The sequence below is a fragment of the Drosophila montana genome, unplaced genomic scaffold (assembly GCF_035044405.1).
Source record: "Drosophila montana isolate Dmon_TW-CO22-7 unplaced genomic scaffold, ASM3504440v1 contig_3003_1, whole genome shotgun sequence".
NCBI lineage: Eukaryota > Metazoa > Arthropoda > Insecta > Diptera > Drosophilidae > Drosophila > Drosophila montana.
The window spans coordinates 184,399-198,980 of NW_026997879.1; the positions used below are offsets into that span (position 1 = coordinate 184,399).

At 40.1% G+C, this 14,582-nt stretch overlaps 3 protein-coding genes across 5 annotated transcripts; 2 read left to right on the forward strand and 1 right to left on the reverse strand.

Annotated features, from left to right (window-relative positions):
- The first annotated feature begins 8 nt into the window (after positions 1 to 8).
- isoQC (iso Glutaminyl cyclase) lies at positions 9 to 2,385 on the forward strand. 2 transcript variants are annotated; one of them, XM_064684966.1, is made up of 2 exons: positions 9 to 406; positions 1,122 to 2,385. In XM_064684966.1, the coding sequence occupies exons 1-2, from the start codon at positions 275 to 277 to the stop codon at positions 2,070 to 2,072; spliced, it is 1,083 nt and encodes a 360-aa protein (XP_064541036.1). In that variant the 5' UTR covers positions 9 to 274; the 3' UTR covers positions 2,073 to 2,385. The 2 variants fall into 2 exon arrangements, with proteins under 2 accessions (XP_064541036.1, XP_064541037.1); XM_064684967.1 differs by lacking the exon at positions 9 to 406 and adding an exon at positions 667 to 1,039.
- ZnT77C (Zinc transporter 77C) lies at positions 2,159 to 12,323 on the reverse strand. 2 transcript variants are annotated; one of them, XM_064684958.1, is made up of 4 exons: positions 12,178 to 12,323; positions 6,212 to 6,431; positions 3,549 to 4,272; positions 2,159 to 3,349 (listed from the first exon to the last, which is right to left on the reverse strand). In XM_064684958.1, exons 2-4 carry the CDS (start codon positions 6,398 to 6,400, stop codon positions 2,739 to 2,741), a joined length of 1,524 nt encoding a protein of 507 aa, XP_064541028.1. In that variant the 5' UTR covers positions 6,401 to 6,431; positions 12,178 to 12,323; the 3' UTR covers positions 2,159 to 2,738. The 2 variants fall into 2 exon arrangements, with proteins under 2 accessions (XP_064541028.1, XP_064541027.1); XM_064684957.1 differs by lacking the exon at positions 12,178 to 12,323 and adding an exon at positions 11,374 to 11,614.
- A 487-nt stretch (positions 12,324 to 12,810) lies between these two features.
- ND-39 (NADH:ubiquinone oxidoreductase subunit 39) lies at positions 12,811 to 14,505 on the forward strand. The gene is made up of 4 exons (XM_064684962.1): positions 12,811 to 12,979; positions 13,079 to 13,532; positions 13,590 to 13,955; positions 14,010 to 14,505. Exons 1-4 carry the CDS (start codon positions 12,940 to 12,942, stop codon positions 14,401 to 14,403), a joined length of 1,254 nt encoding a protein of 417 aa, XP_064541032.1. The 5' UTR covers positions 12,811 to 12,939; the 3' UTR covers positions 14,404 to 14,505.
- The last annotated feature ends 77 nt before the right edge of the window (positions 14,506 to 14,582 follow it).

The window sequence follows — 14,582 nt, forward strand, 5'->3', positions numbered from 1 at the left end:
ATTGCGTTCGTTTGTTATAAGCATTAGTAACATTAGCGTTAAGTAAACTAATTACAACTATCCAAAATAACATTCTTATTTGCGACCCTGTGGTGAGTGTGAGTGATAAATGACCTATAATCGTATGCGTGTGTCGTGTGTAATCATTAAATTGCATAATTTTCGATAACAAAACACGTTCTACGCGTTGTAAGTCTATTTGGATCTGTCCATTGAATTGCTGTCAGTGTTTTGTATCAACATTTGTGTATTAAAAATAAATATTTGAAAAGAAATGCGTGGTTTATACGGCTGGAGCAAGAATATTGTGCGCAAATATGGATGGATCAATGCTATTAAGAAACTGCTGCCAAAACAAACCAAATATATTTACAATTTAGGCGTTAAGTTTGAGCTAAGCGATGTGGTGAGTAACGGTTCCAGCTGCCAGGTGGAAACATTAAAAGGCATACGATATTTATTGCAGTCTGGTTTGGCCATTTAAATTAGTTGTCTTTAGTACATTTAAAATTGACTAACATTTTTTTCCAATTAGAAATTGTAGATAAATTAAAACGACTGATTCCCGCTAGAGATGAGCGACACATTCTGTTAACAGCAGAGGTGAATTTGCATTTTGGTCATATGAACAGTTTCTTGAACTGTTAGTTGGGCAAACGCGATGTGGCAACGCCAATGTTGTTTTTGTTTGTGTCCGCTTTTTGGGCCCTTTTAGTCAACGTTATTTATGAAAAATGCTAAAACATTAGTATTAATATGTATTTGAACGACTTCACTTCACAACTGACTGTAAAATACACAAAACATATGCACACGCACATCTAGTACAGTGACACAAACAAATCAGCGTCTGCAACCACCTGTACACACAAATAAACAACGTAGCGTTAAACACGTATCAGTCGTAAATATGCTGCAGCTGCAAAGAGTGCCACAATACTTCTGGTCACTATGCGTGCATACGGCTTTAATCGCCACTTTGGTCACGAGGTCAACCACAGCCACATCATCATCAGATTATTTGGTGGGCCGCAATAAGGTAGCAGCTGCAACCGTAACCCTAACATCTGGCAGTGTGCCTGATAGTCGAATTTATTTTATTTGTTTTTCAACTGTTTCAGACCGTCTACAATCCCAGCCAGCTGTCAGATGCTCAATTCTTAGAGTATAGCAATCTGTCGGACAGACAACATATGCGTGAAGCAATAAAAAATATACTTATACCTAGAGTTGTCGGCACGCCAAATCACGGAATCGTGCGTCAGTTTATTGTGCAGAGCCTGCGCGATCTGGACTGGCATGTGGAGCTGAACGGTTTTCACGACAACGCTCCCATTTTGGGCGCCCTGCATTTCACTAACATTATTGCCACACTGAATCCGAACGCCGAACGTTACTTGGTGCTGGCCTGTCACTATGATAGCAAATATATGCCGGGTGGTGAGGAATTTGTAGGCGCCACCGACTCGGCTGTGCCCTGCGCCATGCTCTTGAATCTGGCGAAGGTGTTGCAGGAACAGCTGAAACCACTGCAGAGCTCTAAGCTGAGTCTTATGCTCCTGTTTTTCGATGGAGAGGAGGCGTTCAAGGAATGGGGTCCCAAGGATTCTATATATGGTGCCCGGCACTTGGCAAAGCTCTGGCAGAAGGAGGGCAAATTGGATCGTATTGATATGCTGGTGTTGCTCGATTTGCTGGGCGCACCAGATCCCGCCTTCTATAGCTTCTTTTCCAACACGGAGCTATGGTATATGCGTATGGCGGATCTGGAGATGCGCCTGTCGGAGCAGCATCTGCTCGAGCGGTATATGAACAGCGGCGTTGCGCGACGGGATCCTTCACGTTACTTTCAGCCTCAAGCCTTAAGGAACAGCCAGGTGGAGGACGATCACATACCGTTTCTGCGACGCAATGTGCCCATTCTTCACCTAATACCAATGCCCTTTCCCAGTGTGTGGCACACAACAGATGATAACGAAGGTGTGATCGATTATGCGACCACACACAATTTAGCACTGATTATACGGCTCTTTACACTGGAGTATCTGTTGGGTGGAACAAAAGTAGCGTGAAATCCCTCTCAACTATAGGAAGCCTTATCATATTGACCTGTCTGATACGCGGTATCGTTGCTGTGGCAAATAATACAATGGAAATGTTAATTGTTTACCTATTATTATGTGGAACGTTTTTATGTATATGTATATAGTTTGTGGACCTCGTTCCATTGTGTTGTGTGTGTACAATTAATATATGTGTAAAAATGACTAACTTGTTGACGCAGATGCGTTCAAAACACTTAAACCAATCTAGAAATATTATTTTTATAAATATTTAGAAAATGTTAAATTTAAATGTGTATATAATAAATCGACCTAAAAGCAACATTTATTTGCTTAATTATATCTTATTATACATATAAGACTTATTAGCTAACTATTAACTTGTTAAAACTATTTAAGCGTCTCACGTTAAAATGTTAGTTTTCAAATTATATGGCAAATACTGAAATTATGCTATATATTGAATGATATAGGCCAACTTAGCACCCGCACATGCAGATCTTTGGTTCTGCCAGATAACGTCTAATGCAAAGTCGATGAAAACTGCAATTCTTTAGTTATCAGCCTGAGCGTATAGCATAGCTGCAGTAGTAGTCGTTAAAATAAGCGTAAATTCTAACTAAAATCGTAAAATCGCTGGACTAATACAATGACTATAAAGCTAATGGACGATCATTAGCATTTGGTGTCCGATGTTGGCGCCTCAGCCAGCAGGGATATGCTCGTTGGAGACGAGGGCAACGGCGACTGCGTCAACTCCTCCCGCACTTGTTCAGCCTCTTGTTGACCCTTTAAAAGCTGCACTACGCTTAACTCCTTGGGTTTTTCCACAATAACGTTGCTCAGTTCTGCGCAGGACTTGGGCGTGGACGGGCTTGAGATTGTTTTGCTACCATCCGGACTCCCGCTAACCTCCCGTAAGTCGCTGCGTGAATCGCGGCAGCAAACTTTCTCAATGCACTCGGCTGCCTGACACTGCATCAGGCATTCCAGCGATGCGGAGGCATTCTTATTGGTTGCCGGATAGAATTCGGGTTGTATGGTCACCGCTGTAATTCCCTGCTCATGAAAATAGGCACGCACTTGCTCGATAATCTTCAGATAGAGCTTGGGATTCTGGAACTGTATGTGTATGGTGGCCACATAGCTGTGCGCGGCCAGCTGCCAAATGTGCAGATCGTGATAGCTTACAATCTCCGGAAACTTGTTCACCAGGGTCTTCTCAAAGATCTCCAGATCAATGGAGCCAGGTATCGTTTGCAGTAAAATGAGGCAAGATTCTTTCACTTTAATTAAAGGAAAGATAAGTTAACATTTTGCTGTTATGCGTCGACTGTTACGCTTTGATGCTGTTATAGAAAGTGCGAACTGTTAAGTGCTATTAGTTATATAGAAATATGTGCTATAAATTTTATACTGTTATATGTAAACTAAAGGATGCCAGTTTTCCAATTTCTACACCAGAACAAAGACTGTTATACTTACTGTAAGGATAACTCAGTGAGACCAACAGCACACAAGAGAATATGGACAAAACAGGATCAATAAACTTGGCCGTATGCTCCTCATCTTCGGCCACATAGACAATGGCCGCACAAACGATGACAAACAGCGTGCTGGACACATCGCGCAGCATCTCTACAGCGCCCTGGCGCTTGGTCGTGAAGTAAATGTTGCCCACCTCCGCCTCCAGATCCTGGCGCAGCTGGCGATCATTGCGCGACTTGCTCAGTGAGCGCTGCATGGGCTTCAGTGCCAAATCGGAATGACTGGAGATGGAACGCTCCAGCACAACATCGCCACCTGGCGTCAAGTGCAGAAAGCTGCCCTGATGCAATGTGTAGCCACCTATCAGCAAGTATGTGAGGCCATTCAATACAAGACCCACACAGCCCAGCATCATAACATGGATGGGCAAATGCATCGTATCCTGATGATCAATGTGCACCAGCGTCTGCAGTGCCTCCACAATAAGCGAGAAGGACAGCGAGGCCAATATGATGAACACAATCAGCATAGTGAGTATATCGATGCGTGCCCAGCCAAAGGTATTGCGCAGCTTCTGCTCCCGCGACTCACGCTTGGCCAACTGCTGCTCCTCAGTCTCGCTCAGCGTGAGCACCACGGCTATCTTTTCATCCGTTGTGCCTTTGGCCAGGATGGGCGCTGCTTTAGGTGTTGGTGGTTCCGTCTCATTCCGTCTGCTGTGCTGTTGAGGGAGAAGAGAAGAAAGAGCATAAGAAACGGTTTATATATATTTAGGGAAAGAACTTTAAGCTGTAGAAAGGGTCAATTCTGAAAGCTTTAAGCTTTTCGAATATGCTAGATTGGTTTCAAGCTTGAAAAACTGAGTGATAAGGAAATCTAAGGAAAATCTTTAAATTAGGATTAAAGCTCTATGTACAAAGAACAGTTATCGATGATTTACCTAGAAATGGTTTAGAGATTATTTCAAGCTAAATAAAAAGCTTTAATGCGCAAGAAAAAGTAGTTGGAGCTTTAAGATTTTCGATTGAAATTCTTATTAAGTTCTGAGGACTCTAAATAAAGCTAACAATTAGATAAAAACTCCATTTATATAGAAAAGTTAAGTATTATCTGAACGATCGTATTGGTATATGGAACTGAGATCTTTGGCAAAATTGAAAGGAATTCTTAACCAGTTGTAGAAGGAATAACTGCATAATTTTGAAAGCTGTCACCATGACTTGCTGGATAAATAATTTTACAAAAATTAGACCTATAGCACTGTCAATTAGTTCATTAGGTACGGCACTTGTTTAATTACCATGCCACCAAATTGTTGTCAACTATTTTCACGCTTCGCCTAACTCAGCCAAAGGTCCGTCTGTCTGTCTGTCTGTCTGTCTAGCAATTATATAAGTCCACAGCTTGAAGCTACTCGTCTCACTCATTTCTCGCACATTTCGGGCCAACTGTTTTTGGCGGTTTATTTTGGTTTCTTTTTTTTTTTTTTGGCTTATAAAGCTTACGATATCTGGTTGGCTGCGTGGTTTTTGGCCACAAGTTTTGCGTAGGCTCAAAATTTATACCTTTGTTTTAGCGGTATTTCTCTTTTTTTTTCTCTAGTTGCGAAACGTGCTTGGCACACTTGCCCAAAGTCCAAATATAGTCGAAATACAGACGACCACATGAATTTGCAAAGTTTAGCACTCATTCAAAATATTTCTGTTTGACTTAATTCATAAATTTGCATTAGTATTTGATATTTGGTTGAATACACGCCTCGAGGGCAAATAAACAAATGCATGGCAAATTGGAGTTCTCATAAATATAGATAAATAATCAGATCTGGGACAGCTAGAAATTGAAAAATTTTAAGTATTGTGAGTTATGGATAGAGGTAAACTTGGGAGAACAGATATTTGAGGGAGTTATGATGAATAAACACATTATTTTAGGGTCAGGTATAGCTAGAAATTAACAAGGCTTCAATATCGGATACTTCTATATGGAGACAAAGTATAGAGATTGGGGTAAGTCCAATTCATTTATCAGTTGTAGATGCACTTATGTTTATCACAGAATACCTTATCATAATCGCTGTCAAACACATCTTAATTACTTTGCCAGCTATTTAAGCACAGTTTACCAAACAAGCTGTTAACAACAGCAACTATCTGCCTTTGTACTGGGGGGGGCATAATTAATGTACAATTTACTGATAGCGGTAAACGCCCACGCAGGCCACACAAACCTGACCAAAGCACAGACATTTCAGTTGTAGGTCTATACAAAAGATAAAATATATAAACATGTGTATATATATTATTTTAGCAATCTAACCTAATCTAATCTTAGCTCGGCACAGAACGCAGCGACGGATTGCAGCAATATGTAGCATGATATCCTGTGGTTGCAGGAACAAAAATTCGAGATATTTATCAAAAACATAAATCAATAATAACAAAATTTGAAACCAAGTCAGAAATGAAACCTGTTTTCAAGCGGCCGCGCATAAAATTGCTCAGTTCAATGCACTGCATCAGGTTTCTCTCTCTTTTTTTTATTTATTTATTATGTTTTTTAGGTGTTCGAATTCCGATTTGCTTATCAGTACGGCTGGAAAACTTGTTAGCTTCCCCAAAGAGGAAAAAAGAAAAACAACAAAATGTTGATCCACTTACCTTAATCGTTACAATGCAACCGGCCAGTGCCAAAATGTTGCACAACATGTGATAGGAAGCCATGAGGAGTGTCAATGCATGCGTCAAATGGCTGAGGACCAGTTGGAGCACAAAGTAGCACACAGATAGGATCAGTACCACGTAGAGCGGTATGGGCTGACAGCGTTGTAAGACCTCCTTGATGGGCATGTTTGATGGCTCCTAAATCTGGGTCTGAGAACTGCAACTGCGGATATTGGATATTGGAGAGAGATAATGTAAATTAGTTATATAAACATGGGAGCAGTACGGAAAAAAGTGACGAGGTTGTAAATCGCGTAAATCAAAAATTGTCAACGAACTTTGTTTATTGGCGGGCCACATGAAACTAGATCAATTTATTGACTATTGCAATTTGCAGTTACTCAACAACAGATAAAAAAGTGTTGGTAATTAGCAATTTAGCGACTGCATAAGTTATTATTATAGTTTTGGATAATAATTAAACCAAGTGTCAAGGAAACCTTTTAATATTTACTCAAAATACGTTATGGAAATCGCGTAGAAAGGCGATTACAGATTGAGCGATAAAATAAGTGTAAGAGAGGAGTAAATAAAATAAGAAACAAAAAAATGAAAATCGCATAGAAAGGCGATTTAAGATTGAGCAATTAAAAGATTGTAAAGGAGACAGACGGATTGAAAATAAGAAAATCAGATTAATGATTATATCATTACAGATGCAAAGATCGAGAGTATCTGAAATGACTTTCTAAATACAAACAGAATCTTAAAGATGCAGAAAGCCTATCAATGAAATTCCAACCAGTATACTAAGATTAATTTCTACATTACAGCACTTCAGGCCAGCTCGATAAGGCCAAACGGTGTCAAGCTCAAACGTCTATTGAACTGCGTTTCTATATTTATATATCGTTGGGTAAGGGTGGGTGTGTGTGTGTGTGTGTGTGTAGTGGCCCATATGGCGTGCATGTGCATATGTTAATCATAAGCCTAGGGTCCAGATTTGGGCAGGTGGGTACAGGTAACGCCCCAGCTGTTCGCTCAATGGTTGGGCTGGCTGGCCTTTTCGCCTGCCTAGCATGCAAATGAAGATGAAAAACGAACCCAATCACCTAACCGACCGATTGTCAGGCTTGACATTGACGTAACTTTACGTGACAATTGGATACGTTTAATTGTAACCCAAGGTTAGCCCTTCTACAGATGCCCATAATTACAGCAGTCACATACGATTTTAATTGATCGGATAAACCATGAAGTGATCGTTTAGACATTTTAGGGCCTACATATTTATGAGGCATTTTAAATAGTTTAACGCGATTATAAGTACAAATAATGAGTCGAATTCGTTATCATATCAAATTTATCCAAGGCTTAATTACACATGTCTGGCCATGTTGAAGCCACAAAAAAAGTGATTTTCTTTAGAATTTTGTTCTATGAAAGAATATTTGATTAAGAAACAAAAGTCTAACCTAAAACAAGCTAAAGAATTACAGAGTACACTTCGGGGATTAAGCAACTTCTGTCTTACAGAATGGGCTAGATTAATACGAATGGGGGCAGATCTGCAGAATAATATTGATATCCTACAATTCACAGCACATTCTAAGCCAAAGATCAAGACGACTTAATCTTGCAAATAGATTCATATCTTAACTAAGGCCCACACGCTCACAGTCCTACCCCATTGGGAGCTATCTCTCCTGCATCTATTTGTTATTCTAAGCACCTCCACAGTTGGATGCCTCGTAATCCCTATATATAACAACCCAACCTCATTCAACTGTCACGGTCAAGCAGCTGATTGCATTTTAAACGCTTCATGTGGGTGTACAACAAATCGTTTAGATCAAAATGTACAATCTATTGTTTTTTCCATTATTAGCTTCCAAATCGATTACAAAGCGTTAACCAATGCCTCGGGCTGCCATAGACCCACATTTCACACAACCAAAAAAAAATAGATAAAAACTATAGTTAGATCCAAAAATTGTGGTATCCAAACACTGGTTGCCATGTGTACTGCCCATGCCCGTGCTCGTGATCCGTTGTGCCTGTTTGGCTGGATGCTAAACGTTCATTTCCTCAATTTAGATTTCATTCTCATTGAATCAAGCACAATCCGAGCTGCCCGCCCGGCGGCTGAGTGGGTGGGTGGGTTGTGGGCAAGGCCGGGAGTATGCTGCTCTGCCGTATCGGTGTGTAAGTGCTCCAATTGGGCCCGTTTGCGTTAACAAAAGTGAAACATGGACGTAAAACTAGTGGCAGACAGACGACATCTGTTAAGCAAATTTCATTTTACGGCTCTATGGATAATTGTTTGCTTTCGGTTTCAGTTTAGTGTGATTGGCATTTGAGTAGATTGACGTAGAACTATTTCGCTTTCTTTTTAAGTTAATTGAAGTCTGCTTATGTGAAATCTACACGGATTTCTTGGGAGTGCTTAGTCTCTCTGTTATATTGAGGATCGTAAACGTTGCTCATAACCCGGACTTCCAGTTGATTTTTAAATATGAAACAAGCCTTAATCCGAACCATTTTCTTTTCGCAAATGGTTCGATTTGTTTGAAATCTCAGTTCCAAAGCTTCGGATTCATGTAAACATATTTAGTTCTTTAAATAGAACTGCCTAGACCTTCGAACTATAGTTAACCCTTCGGCTAAGACACCACTACATCTAAAACTGGGGCTCGAAACGGAGAGATTATCTGGTAAATAAAAAGATATATCAGCCAATTCTTAGGCACATACAGCCCCACTGGGATATACTCGTAACCGATGGCAAGTTAAAAGCTTAATTGCAAGCAAAATAATGCATATAGCACGAGTGTAAACAAATGTTAATAGAATTAACAAAAACAAAACAAAAAACACAGTGCCATGAAACTAATGTTATCAATCTAAAATTCCAGATGCGTGAACGACTCGACCTTGTCGACGTGTCCAAACTGGTCAAAATACAATAGATATATGTATGTTTAACTAAATGCGTTAACATTGTTGGGGGTTGAGGGGTTACCCCTCTGCTGTTCGATTAAATTGCTGTATACGTAGTTATAAACAAACGGGCCACGGATCGACGTAGAAGGATTTTGAAAATTGTCAAATAAAATTCAAATTTTTTTTTCATTTGTTGTTTTTATGAATTCGGTTTTTTGCCAATACAAAAATCAAATTTGTATTCAAGCATTGGCTTCGACACAAAGTTAACGAAAACAAACTGCAGTTGATGACCAAATGATAAAATAAAATATTTATACACACACGTATTTGGTTACTGTATAAAATAACAAAAACAAAATCCAAGAAGAGCAGAAATATAATAAACAAATGTCGTTGAGCCGAGCATTAAAAATGCCTCGAATTGACGAAATGATGAAGTGACTCGTTTTATTGATCTAATTGACAAGTGAAGTGGCAATTCTGGAAGACAGATTTATGAGGTGGATTTACCCGCAACCAGACTAACCAATTACTATCACATACTTATATGAAACTTCTAATAGAAATACTTAGAAATTTAAGAAAGAAAACAACTGTGCGTTAAAAAAAGGCTCTCAATTGATGACCAGAGCTCTCCTTTATAATCAATTTCTTTTCGTGTAAGGCCATGAGTAAGCATGAGATACTGTTTTTCTCTCTCTTTACAGATCGTATTTGATTTATATATAGATTAACTTGATATTGAATAGCCTATTAGTGTTGGAAAGGCCCGGAATAAGCATAGTTTAACAGCAACATTTAAGCCAGGTAGATTTTATAGGCCCTAAAATGAGGTACTTGTTTTAAACAGACTTTTATATATCGTATTTAATTTATATATAGCTTGACTTGATATTGAATAGAACTGTTAAAAAGACCTGTATCAGCATAGTTTCTCATCAAAATTTGAGCCAGGTACCTATTTATAGGCCCTGCAGTGAGGTACTAGAGTTCTACATAGTCAATTATATTGGGAATATTATATTCAGCATTCCCAAGTAGTTTCTAAAATTGATATATTCGATTTCAGCTGACAAGCTCTCATAGCAAGCTTTGGTTTCCAAGTTTTATATATGTATATATTTTTTTAGAACTGCGTTCAGCGGACATAGCTTGTCTGTATCAAAACATTTTTCTATAACTGCTGCACCTGTCAGGCCGTAAAACACATTTCGTGCATTTCTCCATAACTGATAGCATTGAAATACCTTTCTTAAATTCAACTCTTGCGACGTGAGATCTGCGCCTTTATCAATAAAAAAAACAAAGCTCCTGCAAACACTTTCTCCAGTAAACGAAAAAAAAATAATGTGAAATAAAAAATCCAATTGTCATAATTGATAAATTGAACAATTCAATGGAATCCGTTATAATAAGGTAATTTCATTAGTTGCTTATCTAAATAGCTATTAAATTACAGTTAATGAGACTTCGGGAGTGCAACTAAATTGGTCTATACAAATTGCAAAAGGTTTTTCAATTTTCCTATAGTATTTATAGAGAATTTAAATATTAACAACAACCAAATAACAGTTAAATGTTGACTTGAGGCCATTTTTTCAAGGCCCGTTTCATAATTTGCATTGAATCGCAGCAGCCAAGTTGAGGCCCTCACACACACACACACACACACACACACAGACACACTCACACACACATACATATACATAAATATAGTCTAGACAAATATAGGCGCGAATTAACATTAATTTCGGGAACTCTTTTAAATGACGCAGAATTTATATTTTTACTTTGCAAATTTAGATATTTTCGTATTTTTGGTACCAAGCGCGCCCCGGAATAATCACTCGCTAAATGATTCCATTCATATTTGCTAACGAATCACTTGACTTGGTCGATAACACAGCTACGCAGATAAATCTCCAGTTTTATTCTGGCTAATGGAATATTTTTGCTAGCCGGGTGCAAGCACAAGCCCCCAGATTCTTTGGGGTCTTATCAAACGTGAGTAATTGTTATGACCAAAGTCTTATGGGCATGATTTAGATTTGTTGTGCGGGCCTTAGGTAAAAAGTTCGTTTGCTCCAAATTTATAAACAAATTTGTAGATATAGTTGACATGCCTAAGCTACATTGGTGTACGTAAAAATAGAAGCGCGCGTGTGGAACAAACTAAATTATGTTTGTATAAAAATCACAAATTTGATACGTACAAATATTTAATATCTATTTTTAGCACTTCACAATTTGCGTTAGATTTATAATTTTTTGCACCGTTAACACAATCTATTTTATTTTGTTGTTTTTTTTTTTTGTAATTTTGGAATTTAAATTTGTTTTCGGGCGTTAATTTTCACACACACGCGGCGACACCTGTTGGCCGCTAATTGCAATATTTGCCGAATGCGCTCAGACGACGTTGACGGCTGTGCGGCTCAAACTCTAATGAAACGCTGGCATCAAACCCGAACGCAGATCAGGCGCAACAACAATGATGATAATGGCATGGAAAGCAGTAAATGTACCGAAATAAATACAAATCACGCAGGCAAGCGAATTGAAAGTGAGAGCGTAGCACAAACAAGCAAGATAGAGAGAGAGAGAGAGAGAGAGAGAGAGAAAGAGAGCGACAGAAAGAGTAAGCGCACGTATGGGGGTGTAGGGTGTTGAGTGCGTGCGTTAGGTAGACGGGCTTAATCAGTGGGTGGAACAATGCCAATTATTTAGGGAACAACAGTGAGGACCAGACAAAGGTAGAGAGAGAGAGATTGCGGGGCAGAGAGGCAGCGCATGAGCGGACAGGCGCGTTCAGGCGCGTTCAGGTTGTGGCTGGTCGTTGTCTCTGCCTGGCAAATCTATGTATGCTGTCTTTGCGGCGATTTGGGTTTATACGTGTAGCATATGGTTTGTATGGCTTATGCCTAAACAGAGTTAAACGAATTTTTCGTATAAACGGCCGCATGAACTGTAAACATATGCTAATCTTGTAATCTTTGTGGCGTCAACTATTATCATACATTTTAGTTTATCCACCGCACTGCTTGTTGCCAGGAGCGAATTTATTAGGGCGCTGAAGTAGTCAGATTTTAGTTCAAATATTTAGTTGGTTGGTTTATTGTACTTCTTATCGACTGTTCACTGCCGATAAGCTCACTGTTTGTTTTCGGAACTCAGCATGTACATATATGTACTTAAATTTGTAAATGTAAATAACATGGTATATATTTAATTTTATGCGGTTTGTACGTTTTTTTTTAGCACACGATATTAGAGTCGCGACGACAGTACAAAAGCAACTGACTGATGTTTTCAACAAATGTTTTAAGAATTCTTTCAGAGGCATACCGAAGGCGATTCGGCATGGAACATGCAATAAACACGCACATTAGATAAAACAGACGTGTGGTCATAGTAGCAAAAGTGTAGCGATTCGGGTAATTTATATTATTAAAACTTGAATATAAACAAACGAGTGTCTCAAAACATTGCTGCTAAACCTTTTACATACATAAATGCAGTAGTGCATAGATCAGTAGTAACCGCAAAATTTGAAAACACTAAACTTTTACAACTGATCTGGCAGCACTGGCTACTACTGTCATCCGACTTCAACTTTAAGTTTGGTATTTTGATGTCTGAAAATTGGTCACACTGGCCTGCTGCTGACATCTAAGGCTGTGTTTTCATTCTTCCGACCAGCAGACAAGAAATCTGCGTGGAAAAAGTTTAATAATTGCAAATTAATTCTTGCTAGTTGGTATATAGTGCGCCACTCCATAATGGCTGCCATAGTACTAACTAGGAACATGCAGCTGGCGAGTAAGTAGCGTTGCGAGTGTCATTATTTGAGTGTCTCGCAAAAATTATGTAATGTGTATTGCAGTTTTCCGGATCGTAATATTAATTTTTATTTTGCAGAGCATCACGGCAGCGGTGTCGTGGGTGTGGTGTGTCTGCGCAGCTATAGTGCCGCCGCGGCTCCCCCAGATGCTGATGCGCCACGTCCGTTGAAGACCACAAATCTGGCTGCCATGAAGCGCGGTACAGGCGGACGCAGCAGTTTCAACGGCATCGTCGCCACCGTGTTTGGTGCCACCGGCTTTGTGGGACGCTACGTGTGCAACAAGCTGGGCAAGTCGGGCACACAAATGATTCTGCCCTATCGCGGCGATGATTCCGATGCGAACCGTCTGAAGGTTTGCGGTGATTTGGGTCAAGTTTTGTTCCATTTCTATCATCTTGAAGATCCAAGCTCCATACGGGAGGCCGTCAAGCACTCAAATGTGGTCATCAATTTGGTGGGACGTGACTATGAGACTAAGAACTTTAAGTTCAAGGATGTCAATGTAAATGGCGCAGCGCGTCTGGCCAGGTGAGCAGCTCAATAGTATCTGGACTAAATTAATTTTTGTATGTTTTCTGTTTGTAGCATTTGCCGCGATGCCGGCGTGGAACGTTTTATACATCTATCCGCGTTGAACGCCGAGGCTAATCCCAAGGCGCATTACATCTCGGGCGGCAGCCAGTGGCTCAAGAGCAAGTATGAGGGCGAGTTGATGGTGCGTGATGCCTTCCCCAATGCCACGATAATACGACCAGCAGATATCTATGGATCTGAGGACCGCTTCTTGCGTTACTACGCACACATCTGGCGTCGTCAATTCCGCTCGATGCCATTGTGGCATAGCGGTGAGCGCACCGTTAAGCAGCCCGTATTCGTTTCTGATGTGGCGCAGGCCATCGTCAATGCCGCAAAGGATCCAGACACCGCTGGCCGCATCTACCAGGCTGTGGGGTAAGCTCAGTCCAAATCTACACTTATTTTAATTCAACTAATCTAAATTTGCAGCCCCAAGCGCTATCAGCTGAGCGAGTTGGTCGACTGGTTCCATCGCCTAATGCGCAAGGACCAGAAGCGTTGGGGCTATCAGCGTTACGATATGCGCTGGGACCCCACTTTCAAATTGAAGGTTAAACTCACCAACTTGGTTTGCCCCGGTGCACCCATTGGTGGACTGCATCTAGATCGCGTTGAGCGGGAAGCCATCACCGATAAAGTGCTGCCCGGTGTGCCGACGCTGGAAGATTTGGGTGTTCAGCTGACAAATATGGAGGATCAGGTGCCTTGGGAGCTGCGCCCATATCGCGCTGCCTTGTACTATGATGCAGAGTTGGGCGAATTTGAGGCGGCGTCGCCGCCAAAAACTATTGAAGCGGGCGAAGAGCTGCGCTTGTTTGCCTAAACGTTGTGAATTGGAAAATCTTAGTGTGTTTATCAATTTAAATAAATTGTCTACAAATTAAACGAAAGAAATAAAACTAATTTGTTTAAAACATCTACAAAATGTATTCTTTTAAATATTTTTTCGTGTCTGCGCGATTCCATACTTTTTTTAAAACTTTAAGCACGCACGCTTACCAA

What these genes read in the sequence shown, in the direction of transcription:
- isoQC (XM_064684966.1), top strand. Translation starts at nt 275, where the DNA reads ATGCGTGGTTTATACGGCTGGAGCAAGAATATTGTGCGCAAATATGGA. An exon ending in AGTTTGAGCTAAGCGATGTG is followed by an intron (nt 407 to 1,121) that starts GTGAGTAACGGT and finishes CAACTGTTTCAG; the next exon opens with ACCGTCTACAATCCCAGCCA.
- ZnT77C (XM_064684958.1), bottom strand. Translation starts at nt 6,400, where the DNA reads ATGCCCATCAAGGAGGTCTTACAACGCTGTCAGCCCATACCGCTCTAC. An exon ending in GTTGCATTGTAACGATTAAG is followed by an intron (nt 4,273 to 6,211) that starts GTAAGTGGATCA and finishes CTCCCTCAACAG; the next exon opens with CACAGCAGACGGAATGAGAC. An exon ending in CTCACTGAGTTATCCTTACA is followed by an intron (nt 3,350 to 3,548) that starts GTAAGTATAACA and finishes CTTTAATTAAAG; the next exon opens with TGAAAGAATCTTGCCTCATT.
- ND-39 (XM_064684962.1), top strand. Translation starts at nt 12,940, where the DNA reads ATGGCTGCCATAGTACTAACTAGGAACATGCAGCTGGCGA. An exon ending in TAGGAACATGCAGCTGGCGA is followed by an intron (nt 12,980 to 13,078) that starts GTAAGTAGCGTT and finishes TTTATTTTGCAG; the next exon opens with AGCATCACGGCAGCGGTGTC. An exon ending in GGCGCAGCGCGTCTGGCCAG is followed by an intron (nt 13,533 to 13,589) that starts GTGAGCAGCTCA and finishes TTCTGTTTGTAG; the next exon opens with CATTTGCCGCGATGCCGGCG.